Below are 14,075 nucleotides of genomic sequence, written 5' to 3'. Positions count from 1 at the left end.
AGTACCTATTATACATATTAGGTGAATCTTTCTATTTTTATATTGTGTATATTTTTAGTAATCACAATTAGTACACTGACTTATTGCCTGCATGAACTAAATTGGATCCCATTCCTAAATATTAAAAGTCCTTCCAATTAGGGTCTCTTTGTACCACTCCAGAATGAATGTATATGTTTATTTATTCATGAATGGAATGAGAAGCAAATGACTGGAAATAGATATTTCTGTTTTTCATGTCATTGGCGAATATGGCCATACATTGTAGAATACTGTAGCTGTCATCTTTTCCGGCATTTCATGACGTGGGTACAAATCTTAGTCTCAGGGTATTTCATCCAATGTGCACTCATCCCTACCACTTTCAGCCAGCACAGCCCTGCGTAGGATGTATGTCTTTATAATTTGGATGTACGCATCTTTAAACTTCTTTATTTTGAATGCGTAGATGATTGGGTTCACGGCCGAGTTGGCATGGGCCAGGGATAGGACAAAATAAAGAGTGGGCCGGAATTCTTTGAATTGTGTAACAGCTGGGACAAAATGGATTATGCAGTTTGCAGTGGACAGGGGCAGCCAGCTCAGGGCAAACATTAGCAGGACCAAGGATAGTACTTTAGCAGTTTTGTATTCCTTGCCATAGGATACGTCACTGCGTATGGAGTTGGAGATATTCAGCTTCAACTGTTTTCTTATAAGGTAGAAAATCTCAATGTACAAAGCCAGCATTATCACCAGTGGGAGAAGAACCCGTACGAACATGTTGAAGTAGACAATATAGTCCATACTAATGACATTGAGAAATTGACAGCTCAGGTAGTTCCTGTCTTTTGGGTCTAGGCTGGACCTGTTGTTCCAACCAAACATTGGCACTAAACCCACTAAGAAAGACACAATCCATGTAATTCCGATAGATAGATAAATTCTTCTTCTTGTGATCACCGTCCTGTACCTGCAGGAGCAATGACAGATTCTTGTAATTTATTGAGTAACACCAAACTTTGACCAAATATTGTTCAAAATGTCATATTTTCTAACACGGCAAGGAAAAGCTATTTAGATTCCCCTTTCCTAAGAAAAACAAAACATAGAAATTGATGGCAGATAAGAACCACTTGGCCCACCCAGCCTGCCCATTTTCCTATCTATTAGAAAACCTCAAATTCTATAATAACCTTTGGTTTCTTTCGTATTTAGATGCCTAATGTCTATCCCAAACTGTTTTGAATTCTGTTACTGTATTAGCCTCTACCATCTCTGTTGGGAGGCTATACCATGAGTCCACCACCCTTTCTATAAAGTTTACTTACTTACTTAGAAAGATTCCCACAGAATTTATGCTTAGAAAGCAGAAAGGGAAAGAAACATTCTGAAATAAATACAATTTTATTTCAATAAAAAGTTAAACGGTGGGTCTGCCAATAACAATGGAGTGATACTGGTATACCCCACATCACCTTTTGACCACTGCCTGTCTCCTATATCATACAGTACTTCTATCGCTGGAACCAAATGGGATTATTATTTAGATTGACACCTAGAATAATTTTATTGGGGCAGCTAGAAATGAAGATAACAAATTAACTTTTTATATAATCTATTGATAATTACTAAAAACAAATTAATCCTTAGTTTCTGATTCCATGAGTTTATTAGCATCAATCCATATTTCTCTCTCAAAACTGTCACACAAAACCTCCCTCCATGGGAAATATTATTAGCTGCTGAAACACAGACGGACAAGTTTAGACATCCATTGTCATTTGGAAGATGAAAGCTTTTGCCTGATGTTGTACTTGCGCAAGTCACTGGAGTTTTATGTCAAAAATAGACACATCCATTGCATTATCTGCACAGATTATGCCAAATCTGGCCTCTTTCTGCATACAACTACCTATTGTTATTAGTACACTCAATTCAGACATTAGGACACAGTACAATGTATTTATTTGACATCCTTTTGGCTGAGCAGCCCCTTGCCAGATTTTTGTATCATACATAAATATATTATTAGATAGTGCTATTTTTTTTTAGATGCATGTTTTTTTCTCCTAAATTTTACTCTCTGTGACCCAGAGGGACAGCTGCCCTCCCCAATGTGCTTCTAGTTTTGTGTGCTACATATTCTCATATTAGCGAAGGGCAAGTAAAAATAAAATAAAACAATTACAAAATATATGCTGGGTGATTACAAAGAAGTATGAGATAAACGCTGCTCAACACATTTCCCCCTTAGGGATTTTCTCAAGGATGTACGTCTTCTCAATGTAAATAAAGACATTGCACTCAATACTGCACACTAACTGTAACTGAGCATTGCATGACTAGAGTGTGACGGTTCAGGGGATTCCTTCCCCTTCATGTGTCCCTTACGCCCCACGCTCGCCTATCCTCTCTTTTCCTTCCCCTGCCAGCCTCCCATCCTTTACCCACACCTGTCCCTCTCCGGCAGCCTCTGACGTCATCCCAGCACCACTGCGCGCTCCCCGCAAGACTCGCGCACCCGCTCGGTTCCCGAGTCCCTACTGTGGCGTTCCCCACTCTCAGCCCCCCTCGGTCTCTGCTCCTATCCCCTTACCTCAGGCGGCTGTCCCGTCCGTTACTCCCTCGTCCTCTGTGGGTGTCCCCGCGGCGTGGCGCTCCACGCGCCTCGTGACGCAGTCGGTGTGCGCCCACTCTCAGATTACAGAGGGCGTGCGCACATGCGCCTCTTCTAGGGTTTTTCAGCCTCCTGGCTCCTCCTCTTCTCTTCCTCACCTATCCTGCTGTCTCCCACTTCACCTTCTGCCCCTCCTCTCTCTCCTATTGGTGTTCCCTCCTTTATAACCCCTGTCTGTCCTTTCTCTCATTGCTCTGCATAGCTCTTGTTACCCCTGTGTGTGCAGTCCTATGCTTGGCTCTCCTCTGTGTTTCAGCTTGTTCCTGCTCCTGCTTATCCCTGGATTTGCCTGGTTTGACTTTTGCTCGTTCTGGACTACTCTGCTCTCTGTTGCCCTTGAACCCTGCCTCCGAACGCTAACTTGCTGACCTCTGTGACCCCTGGACTTTGGCTTACGAACTTGACGACTCTGACGTCTGGATCCCTGGACACTGGCGCACGGACACCACTACTCTTACTCTGTACTCCCAAGCCGTTGCAAGTATCGCTAACCATCTTTCAACAGGCCCGGCAACGCCATACCACACTCCGGGCACGCCCTCACTGCTGTGGGTGCGTGGTAATACCCTTCCCATCTCAGTATTGGTGTCTTGCCAGGTCTGCGGGCATACAGGCGTGACATTATGCAGACCCCCCTGAGGTGGGTACAGGTGTTCCACTTGAGACCTTACAATTTGTGAGCAATCAGCTGTCCGCAGTCTCCCAGCAATTGGCTAACCTCTCCCTTCAGGAGACACCAACGGCTCCAGCACCCCCGGTTGCCATGACCTATGCTAACTCTGGACCCCGTATTCCATCACCTGATCGCTACGATAGGGACCCCCTCGCCTGCCGCGGTTTCCTAAACTAATGTGAGGTGCAATTCGAGATGTCCCCCTCTCAGTTCCCCACTGGTCGTTCTAAGGTGGCTTACATCTACGCCTTGCTTACCGGTGACGCTCTCGCTTGGGCTTCTCCCCTCTGGGAACTTAAGAGCAAACTAACACAAGATTATCCTAAGTTCAGGAGCGAATTTCAGCAAGTATTTGATACTCCTGCACGGCGCGAGACAGCCGCATTCTCTCTCTTCCATATTTCACAGGCCCGAAGATCTGCTGCCAAGTACGCAATCGAGTTCCGTACTCTCGCCACAGAGACCCAATGGATTGATGAGGCACTCGCCGCCGCATATTGGCACGGACTCTTTGACACCTTGAAGGATGATCTTGCTACTCATGCCCGGCCTTCTTCCCTGGAGGAGTTGATTACTCTGAGCGTACACATGGACCAGCGAACCCAGGAGCGACGGCACGAGAGACACTGTTCTCTTTCTCTTCCTTCCTCTGTTGTCTCTCATAGGTCGCCTACGTCACTCCTCCTGACACTGGATGCCCCGGAGCCGATGCAAATCGGTAGCCAACAACTTCGGGCTGCAGAGAGAATGCGACGCCGTCAGAAGGGACTCTTTCTACTGTGGTTCTTCGGAACATCGTCTCCAGAATTGTCCCCTGAAGCCGGGAAATGGGAACACCCAGTAAAGGTAGAGGGGCTTCTACTGGGTACTGTCTCTCCTTGCCCCTCTCTCCCTGAAAATCTCCCAAAGAAGTTTATGCTTCCTGCCACTCTGGAGGGTCCTGACCTTTTCCTGCAGGTAAAAGCTTTCATTGATTCTGGATCTGGTGGTAACTTCCTGGACCAAACCTTTGCCTCTGAGAATCAAATCCCTATGGTTAGAAGAAAAGCACCTATTGGTCTCGAGGCCATTGACGGTCGACCTCTCCAGCCAGCATTTATCATCTGGGAGTCCATTCCTCTCACACTGGCCTTGGCCGACGGTCATAAAGAGGTAATAATTTTCGATATCTTCCATTCTCCTACTGTTCAACTTATTTTAGGATTGCCTTGGCTTCAACTGCACAATCCGTGCATTGATTGGACCGGCACCCTGCCTATCAAGTGGCCTTCTTCCGCTGACTCCTACGGCTCCTCCTGTTGCGGTGCTTGCCGGCCTGGATTCCGTTCCTTCCAATCTATCGATCCTACCGACAGTGTATCATGAGTACTTGGATGTGTTCAACATGGTACAAGCTGAGGTTCTACCTCCCCATCGTCCGTGCGATTGTCCTATCGATTTGATTCCTGGGACCATCCTTCCGAAGTCGAAGTTGTATCCTTTGTCCGTTCCTGAAACTGAGGCCGTGACGTCCTACATTCAAGAAAATTTGGAAAAAGGATTCATCCACAACTCTACCTTCCCTGCCGGGGCAGGCTTCTTCTTCGTGAAGAAGAAGGATGGATCACTTAGGCCATGCATTGACTTTCGCGGACTCGATAAGATCACGGTAAAGAATCGGTATCCCCTTCCCTTAATCTCTGAACTGTTCGGCCGTCTCCACGGGGCCTCTATCTTCTCCAAGCTCGACTTAAGAGGGGCCTATAATCTCATTCGCATAAGAGAGGGGGATGAGTGGAAAAACGCGTTTAATACACGATCTGGACATTATGAGTATCTAGTTATAGCCTTTGGCTTATGCAATGCTCCTGCCGTCTTTCAAGAATTCATGAACGACATCTTCCGGGATGTGTTGGGGACATTTGTCATAGTATATCTGGATGACATTCTCATTTTTTCTAAAAACCTGGAGGAACACATTCAACATACCAAACTGGTGCTGTCTAGGCTCCGTTCTAACCGCCTATACGCCAAGATGGAGAAATGTTTGTTCCACCAGACCTCTACTGCCTTCCTAGGCTACATTATCTCCAACCAAGGTCTCTCTATGGATCCAGAATAATTAAAATCTGTTCTCGACTGGCCGCTGCCTAATTCGCTCAAGGCTGTGCAGCGTTTCCTCGGCTTTGCCAATTATTACAGGAAATTCATCAAAAAAAATTCTTCTATAGCTCTTCCCATCACCGCCTTGACCAAGAAAGGCACCGATCCCACCTCCTGGTCTCCTGAAGCTGTTGTTGCTTTTGAGGTTCTTAAGAAAGCTTCTGTGTCTGCACCCATCCTACGCCATCCGGATACCTCTCTTCCCTTCACTTTGGAATTCGACGCTTCGGACGTAGGAGCTGGTGCAGTTCTCTCCCAGAGGTCTTCTCCCCAAGAAAGACTCCATCCCTGTGGTTTTTTTTCGCGGAAATTTTCTTCTGCCGAAAGAAATTATGATGTTGGTAATCGTGAACTTTTGGCCATTAAACTGGCTCTTCAAGAATGGAGGCATCTTTTAGAAGGCACCAAGGAACCTGTTGCTATCCTCACCGACCACAAAAATTTGCTGTATATCGAGGGGGCCCGACAGTTGGGATCTCGTCAAGCTCGGTGGTCTCTCTTCTTCTCCCGCTTTAACTATACCATTTCATACTTCCTGGTACCAAAAATGTCAAAGCGGACGCTCTCTCGCCAGTTAGCCACAGAAAACGAATCTAATGAAGCCATGGAACCTATTCTTCCTGCCAAATGCATAATCTCCGCTAATAATTTTGATGTGTTGGACGAAATCAACAAAGCCCAGGCTCACATTCCCAGCAGGTTCAGGGTACCAGAAGGGCGCTTATATGCAGCTCCACGGTTTCGCCACAAGATTCTTTTTTGGGGTCATTCCCCTAGATCTGCCGGTCATCCAGGCTTCAAGAGGACAGCGGATCTTATTAAACGGACATTGTGGTGGCCGAGGATGAACAAAGACATTTTTGACTTTACTAGTGCTTGTCCTATATGTGCCCAGAGTAAGACGCTCCACCACAAACCCTCTGGCCTCCTCATGCCTCTCCCCATTCCGGAGCAACCCTGGAAACACATCTCGATGGATTTCATTGTCGAACTTCCGAACTCCAAAGGAATGAACACCATTCTTGTCGTAGTAGACAGCTTTTCTAAACATTCACACTTTATTCCCCTCAAGGGTCTTCCTAATTCTGCTACTCTGGCCGATGTTTTTTCCAAGGAAATTTTCAGATTACATGGCGTTTCCATTTCTATTGTCTCCCACAGAGGGTCTCAATTCATCTTAAGTTCTGGTGGGCGTTTTCCCAGAGACTCGGAATTTCTCTCCTTTTTTCTTCTGGATATCATCCTCGGACCAATGGTCAAATAGAAAGGATGAATCAAACCCTAGAGCAATATCTCAGATGTTTCGTATCGGAGTCACAGGACAACTGGGTGGACCTGTTACCATGGGACGAATTTGCAATCAACTCTCTCAAGAATGAGTCTACTCAAGAGTCTCTCTTTTTCATTAATTTCAGCTTTCACCCCAGCAGTCTTCCTCTCTCTTCTCCCCCTTCTGGAGTTCCTGCAGCTGACTCTCATGTTACGACCCTACAGAACTCTTGGAAAAGGATCCTCAAATCCCTACAATCTGCTGTTGCCAAACAAAAAACCAAGGCGGATCGTCATCGCCAACCAGGTCCCTCATTCAAGCCGGGTGACAGTGTGTGGTTGTCCTCGAAGAACATCAGGCTTAAAACTCCAATCTGTCACCAAGATTTCTGGGCCCATTCAAAATTGTAGAAAAAGTCAACCCAGTTGCTTACCGTCTTGCTCTACTTCCCACCATGAGGATTCCTTCCGTATTTCATATCTCCCTGCTTAAGCCTTTTGTACAGAGCTCACATTTTCCGGACCCTTCCCGTAAACCCAACCCAGTGTCCACCCTAGGACAACAAGAGTATGAGGTCCACTCTCTCATTGACTCACGCTGGTCTAAAAACAAGCTCCAGTTCCTCGTCCACTGGAAGGGCTATGGTCCGGAGGAGCGTTCATGGGTACCGGCATGTCACATTCATGCTCCGAAACTCCTCCAACAATTTAATCTAAAATTCCCCCAGAAACCGTGGCTGGATCGCGCAGAGATCGATCCTCAAGGGGGGATACTGTGACGGTTCAGGGGATTCCTTCCCCTTCATGTGTCCCTGACGCCCCACGCTCGCCTATCCTCTCTGTTCCTTCCCCTGCCAGCCTCCCTTCCTTTACCCACACCTGTCCCTCTCCGGCAGCCTCTGATGTCATCCCAGCACCACTGCGCGCTCCCCACAAGACTCGCGCACCCGCTCGGTTCCCGAGCCCCTGCTGCGACGTTCCCCACTCTCAGCCCCCCTCGGTCTCTGCTCCTATCCCCTTACCTCCGGTGGCTGTCCCCTCCGTTCCTCCCTCGTCCTCTGCGGGTGTCCCCACAGCGCAGCGCTCCGCGTGACGCAGCCGGTGCGCGCCCACTCTCAGATTATAGTGGGCGTGCGCATACGCGCCTCTTCTAGGGTTTTCAGCCTCCTGGCTCCTCCTCTTCTCCTCACCTATCCCTGCTGTCTCCCACTTCACCTTCTTCCCCTCCTCTCTCTCCTATTGGTGTTCCCTCCTTTATAACCCCTGTCTGTCCTTTCTCTCATTGCTCTGCATAGCTCTTGTTACCCCTGTGTGTGCAGTCCTATGCTTGGCTCTCCTCTGTGTTTCAGCTTGTTCCTGCTCCTGCTTATCCCTGGATTTCCCTGGTTTGACCGTTGCTCGTTCTGGACAACTCAGCTCTCTGTTGCCCTTGAACCCTGCCTACGAACTCTAACTTGCTGACCTCTGTGACCCCTGGACTTTGGCTTACGAACTTGACGATTCTGACTTCTGGATCCCTGGACACTGGCGCACGGACACCACTACTCTTACTCTGTACTCCCAAGGCATTGCAAGTATCGCTAACCATCTTTCAACAGGCCCGGCAACGACATACCACACTCCGGGCACGCCCTCACTGCTGTGGGTGCGTGGTAATACCCTTCCCACCTCAGTATTGGGGTCATGCCAGGTCTGCGGGCATACAGGCATGACATAGATGAAGAGAGTAGAACTTATGAAAACTTGTCCTAAAATATTGTTAGTCCAAATATAAAAGGTATTACCTAATACTGAATTACTCATGTACTTTAACGGCAAAGTTTTGACACAGTGTACCTGTAGCTTACCTGATTGGTATCTTAATTCTCAAATACCTGTCAATGGCTATGGTGAGAAGAGATAGGATGGACGCGTTGGTTAATATGAGGATTATGCAGCACATGAATAAACAGGAGTGGAAATGCATTTGTAACCCCAGGCTTAATACAATTTCCAGCGGCATGACCAGGACTCCCACAGATAGATCTGCCAGTGCCAGGGAAACAATGAAGTAAAAAGTTGTGTTCTGAAGACGTGGGTTTATTCTCACAGCCCATATCACCAGGGTGTTGCCCAAAACAGCTGATATTCCAATCACAGACTCCATTGCAATGTAAACGTTTGAATAAATATCTCTGTCTGCTGTTTCATAAGCCATGGCTAAAGCTGGGAAGGCAGCGCCTGGATGGACTTCAACCCACAGGAGAGCGAGAGGGAGGATGGCAATAAATATGAAATTGATTGGCACGTAGTATCTGTGCAGCGCTCAATCATCCATGGCACAGACTGGCTACAAACAAGTTCTGCTTGCAAGATGTTTCTGTTTTTGAAGTGGAGACAATCTGCTGTTGTGATGACAACACTTCTCTTCAGTGATCTTATACAACAGACTACTCCTGTAGGAATATTCCTGCTGACACTAAAATGCCTTTGTGATGTCAAAGGAAATAGCTGTTGCGCATAGTAGTTCTAAAGACCCTGCAGGATGCTATAATCAGACGCTACCCTCTTTTTTCAGCATTACTGAGAGTTCGGTAGGAACTCACGAGTCTTATGCCTTTGGTTGAAATGCCTCTCAATATTTAGAGAACTAACATTTGAAACCAATTCTTTTTTTGGTCAGATGGTGCAAGCCCTTCCTAAGTAGAACCGAGTAAGTCTTTGAAGCTGTACCCTCCAACGCAGGTGCTGAAGACAAATAGAGTAAAGGAATTTATAAAATGTGCCTGAAGCAGACACAAAACACCTCCAATTAAGTGGTATATGCAATAGATACAATTATAATGTAAGGTTTTACACTAGGAAAGGAAAATGAGTTAAACAATCCTGATCTGACATTTATATCTACAGGATGTTTCTACAGTGCAAGATACGAATATGCTGCTTCCCAGCTGTAAATAAAGCTGAGTGGGGAAGTTTGCCGTATTAACTAGTGTAGCCCCCTGTAAACAGCACAGGCTATACATATCTTCTTCCTACTGTGGTAAGTCCTGTTAAGGGCAGGCGACAGTAATAATCATGAGTTTTCCCCCTTCATGCCCTACCTTGAGTGATAGATGCAGGCCCCTGACTCTGCTGCAGGCGTGAGACAGAGGGGAGGTCTTGCTGACATCATGAGAGGTGGGGCTGCCTCTATTTAGCAGCCAGTTCCTGTAAGTGACAGTCTGTTCTGATACGGCTCTTGAGCTGTTCGGATACGGCTCTCAAGCTGTTCTGTCCTGGTAGTTGGAGGAGTAGACCAAGCTCCGTCCTGGGAGCAAGCAAGAACTCTGGCCTATTACATTTGGAGAGCGAGCCGAGTTCAGGTGGACCAATGCCCCTCACCCCGATGAGGGGGTGATGGGGAGAATCCATCCCCCACCCAGAGGATACCCTCTGAGAAGGGCAGTGGGGTATTGAGGCCCCACCACAGTCCATCCTGTCGGAGTGCACACTTGGAGGGAAGGAGAGGAGGAAAGGCCTGTACAGAGTGGAGGGTCGTGTGTGCTGTGGAGATTGCTGTTGTTGCAGCTGTTGTTGTTGCTACTACTGCCGGGCGCTGCTCGGAGAAATAAAGAGAGACATTACCTTTTACTAAAGAATGTTGTGTGATTCTGGAGCAACCACCCTGGGACCAGGGGCTATTCTTCTATACGGGTCCTACCCCATACCCTGGGAAGGTATAGAGCAGCGTTTCCCAAATGGTGGGTCGCGACCCGGCACCGGGCCACGGAACCAAAATTGCCGGGTCGCAGCGAGTCTGGCCGCGCGGTGCCTCCCCCCTGCTCAAGTTAAAAAAAATTGGCGCGATTCCCCTGCGGTCCCGTGTGCATGCGCAGGAGCAAGCAGGGGCTCCCCCATTCCCCTCGCTCCCAACGTGGGACGGAGAAGGAAGTACCAGCTCCTACTGCGGCCCGCTTCCCCCCGCGGCCAGCTTCCCGCGTTCCCCCCGAGCTCACCTCCCATGCCCCCACCTCCCGTCCCGGGCAGCTGCCGCGGGGATATCGGGGGCAGCAGGGGAAAGCGTCCGGCGGCAAGGTAAGTCACCCCACCCAGTCACTGTCACCCACCCAGTCAATGTCACCAAGTCACTGTCACCCAATCACCCAGTCACTGTCACCCTGTCACTCTCTCCCACCCAGTCACTGTCACCCACCCACCCAGTCACTGTCACCCACCCAGTCACTGTCACCCACCCACCTACCCACCCAGTCACTGTCACCCACCCAGTCACTGTCACCCAATCACCCAGTCACTGTCACCCAGTCACTCTCTCCCACCCAGTCACTGTCACCCACCCACCCAGTCCCTGTCACCCAGTCACTCTCTCCCACCCAGTAACTGTCTCCCACCCAGTCACTGTCACCCAGTCACTGTCACCCACCCACCTACCCAGTCACTGTCACCCACCCAGTCACTGTCACCCACCCACCCAGTCACTCTCTCCCACCCAATAACTCTCTCCCACCCACCCAGTCACTGTCACTCACCCAGTCACTGTCACCCAATCACCCAGTCACTATCACCCAGTCACTTTCTCCCACCCAGTAACTGTCTCCCACCCACCCAGTCACTGTCACCCACCCAGTCACTGTCACCCACCCAGTCACTGTCACCCAATCACCCAGTCACTATCACCCAGTCACTTTCTCCCACCCAGTAACTGTCTCCTACCCACCCAGTCACTATCACCCAGTCACTGTCACCCACCCACCTACCCACCCAGTCACTGTCACCCACCCAGTCACTGTCACCCACCCAGTCACTGTCACCCTCTCCCACCCAGTCACTGTCACCCACCCAGTCACTGTCACCCACCCACCCAGTCACTGTCACCCACCCAGTTACTGTCACCCAGTCACTGTCACCCACCCAGTCACTGTCACCCACCCACCCAGTCAATGTCACCCAGTCACCCTCTCCCACCCACCTACCCACCCAGTCACTGTCACCCAGTCACTGTCACCCACCCACCCAGTCACTGTCACCCACCCAGTCACTGTCACCCAGTCACTTTCTCCCACCCAGTAACTGTCTCCCACCCAGTCACTGTCACCCAGTCACTGTCACCCACCCACCTACCCACCCAGTCACTGTCACCCACCCAGTCACTGTCACCCACCCAGTCACTGTCACCCACCCAGTTACTGTCACCCAGCCACTGTCACCCACCCAGTCACTGTCACCCAGTCACTGTCACCCAGTCACCCTCTCCCACCCACCTACCCACCCAGTCACTGTCACCCAGTCACTGTCACCCAGTCACCCTCTCCCACCCACCCAGTCACTGTCACCCACCCAGTCACTGTCACCCACCTACCCACCCAGTCACTGTCACCCACCCAGTCACTGTCACCCTCTCCCACCCAGTCACTGTCACCCAGTCACCCTCTCCCACCCTCCCAGTCACTGTCACCCACCCAGTCACTGTCACCCACCTACCCACCCAGTCACTGTCACCCACCCAGTCACTCTCTCCCACCCACTGTCACCCACCCAGTCACTGTCACCCACCCAATCACTGTCACCCAGTCACTTTCTCCCACCCACCCAGTCACTGTCACTTTCTCCCACCCACCCAGTCACTGTCACCGTCTCCCACCCACCCAGTCACTGTCACCGTCTACCACCCACCCAGTCACTGTCTAAGTCACCGTCTCCCAGCCACCCACCCAGTCAGTTGGTGCGGGAGATGGGCGCGGGGGCGGGCAATGGTGGCTGTGCAGTCGCTGGCAGGCAGGGGGAGGCGGTGGAGCCGCCTGCTTGGATCGCTGTCCTTTCCTCTCTCCCCCTTCCCCCCCCCCCTCCAGTCACTCACATCCGTCGCTGCCTGTAATTCACTGTGTGTGTCTGTGTGTGTATAGGGGAGAGTGTGTGTGTGTGTGTATCAGTGGCTGTGTGTGTGTGTGTGTGTGTATCAGTGCGTGTGTGTGTGTGTGTATCAGTGTCTGTGTGTGTGTATCAGTGGCTGTGTGTGTGTGTGTATCAGTGTGTGTGTGTATCAGTGTGTGTGTGTGTGTGTGTATCAGTATCAGTGTGTGTGTGTATCAGTGTGTGTATCAGTGTGTGTGTGTGTGTGTATCAGTGTGTGTGTGTGTGTGTGTGTGTGTATCAGTGTGTGTGTATCAGTATCAGTGTATGTGTGTGTATCAGTATCAGTGTGTGTGTGTGTGTGTATCAGTGTGTGTGTGTATCAGTGTGTGTGTGTGCATGTGTATCAGTGTGTGTGTGTGTGTGTGTGTGTGTGTGTGTGTGTGTGTGTGTGTGTGTGTGTGTGTGTGTGTGTGTGTGTGTGTGTGTGTGTGTAGCAGTGTCTCTGTGTGGCTGCATGTGTGTCAGTGGCTGTGTGTGAGTGTCTGTGTGTGTATCAGTGGCTGTATGTGTGTATCAGAGGCTGTGTGTGTGTATCAGTGTCTGTGTGTGTGTGTATCAGTGTCTGTGTGTGTGTGTGTATCAGTGTCTGTGTGTGTGTGTATCAGTGTCTGTGTGTGTATCAGTGTCAGTGGCTGCGTGTGTGTCAGTGGCTGCGTGTCTGTCAGTGGCTGTGTGTGTATCAGTGTCTGTGTGTGTATCAGTGTCAGTGGCTGCGTGTGTGTCAGTGACTGTGTGTGTGTCTGTGCAGGCCAGCAGTGTCTGTGTGGGTGTCTATCTGTGTGAGTGTCTGTAGGTCAGTGACTGTGTGCTTCTGTGCAGGTCAGAGAGAGAATGGGGGGGGGGAGAGAGAGAATAGAGGGGATTGGGAGAATATATGAAATCTGTATGGACATTCATAACTGTTTTATTTTACCTATAGGCGATACATTTTTTAGTGGGTCACGAAGGAGAAGTTCAAAAATAACCGGGTCACAGAAAAAAAAGTTTGGGAAACGCTGGTATAGAGGATGGAGGCGCTGCACCACCACTAAGAGAATGGAGGATACTACCCCAGAAGCCTGGTCCTGTTATCCCCCACAACATCGCGGGAAGCTCAGGCCCTCCTGTTCCACGCAGGTACGCACCACCCAGTACATGTAATCCGCCCTCACACACCCTAGGTATGTCAGATGAGTCTAAAAAAAGCATTCCTAACGGTTACAAAAAACTGCACTGGATTTATCAAAGGAAAATGTAATTAAAAGCAGTAGAATTTTATTTTTAAAATACAGTTTCACAGCTCTGAACATCGTAACTGAAGAAGGAGGTTCCCCGAAACGTTGTGCGTTTGGCTATGAGTTCTACAAAATAAATGTTTAAAGATCCAGTCAAGTGATTTTTGATTGATAAGTTCAGTGATCTAGAGGAAATTTGTGTTTGAGGATTACAGTTGATGGCGGA

The 14,075-nt window shown here is 49.3% G+C and overlaps 1 protein-coding gene across 1 annotated transcript; it reads right to left on the bottom strand.

The window, feature by feature from the left end:
• Window positions 1-324: 324 nt before the first annotated feature.
• On the bottom strand, window positions 325-9,137 carry LOC142503290 (adenosine receptor A3-like). The gene is made up of 2 exons (XM_075615451.1): window positions 8,591-9,137; window positions 325-952 (listed from the first exon to the last, which is right to left on the bottom strand). The coding sequence occupies exons 1-2, from the start codon at window positions 8,938-8,940 to the stop codon at window positions 325-327; spliced, it is 978 nt and encodes a 325-aa protein (XP_075471566.1). The 5' UTR covers window positions 8,941-9,137.
• Window positions 9,138-14,075: the final 4,938 nt, after the last annotated feature.

This window comes from Ascaphus truei, chromosome 9 (assembly GCF_040206685.1).
Source record: "Ascaphus truei isolate aAscTru1 chromosome 9, aAscTru1.hap1, whole genome shotgun sequence".
Lineage (NCBI taxonomy): Eukaryota > Metazoa > Chordata > Amphibia > Anura > Ascaphidae > Ascaphus > Ascaphus truei.
Note: the sequence above shows the minus strand (reverse complement) of the source record. Positions and strands in the feature narration are given on the sequence as shown.

What these genes read in the sequence shown, in the direction of transcription:
- LOC142503290 (XM_075615451.1), bottom strand. Translation starts at nt 8,940, where the DNA reads ATGGCTTATGAAACAGCAGACAGAGATATTTATTCAAACGTTTACATT. An exon ending in AGAATTAAGATACCAATCAG is followed by an intron (nt 953 to 8,590) that starts GTAAGCTACAGG and finishes TTGCTCCTGCAG; the next exon opens with GTACAGGACGGTGATCACAA.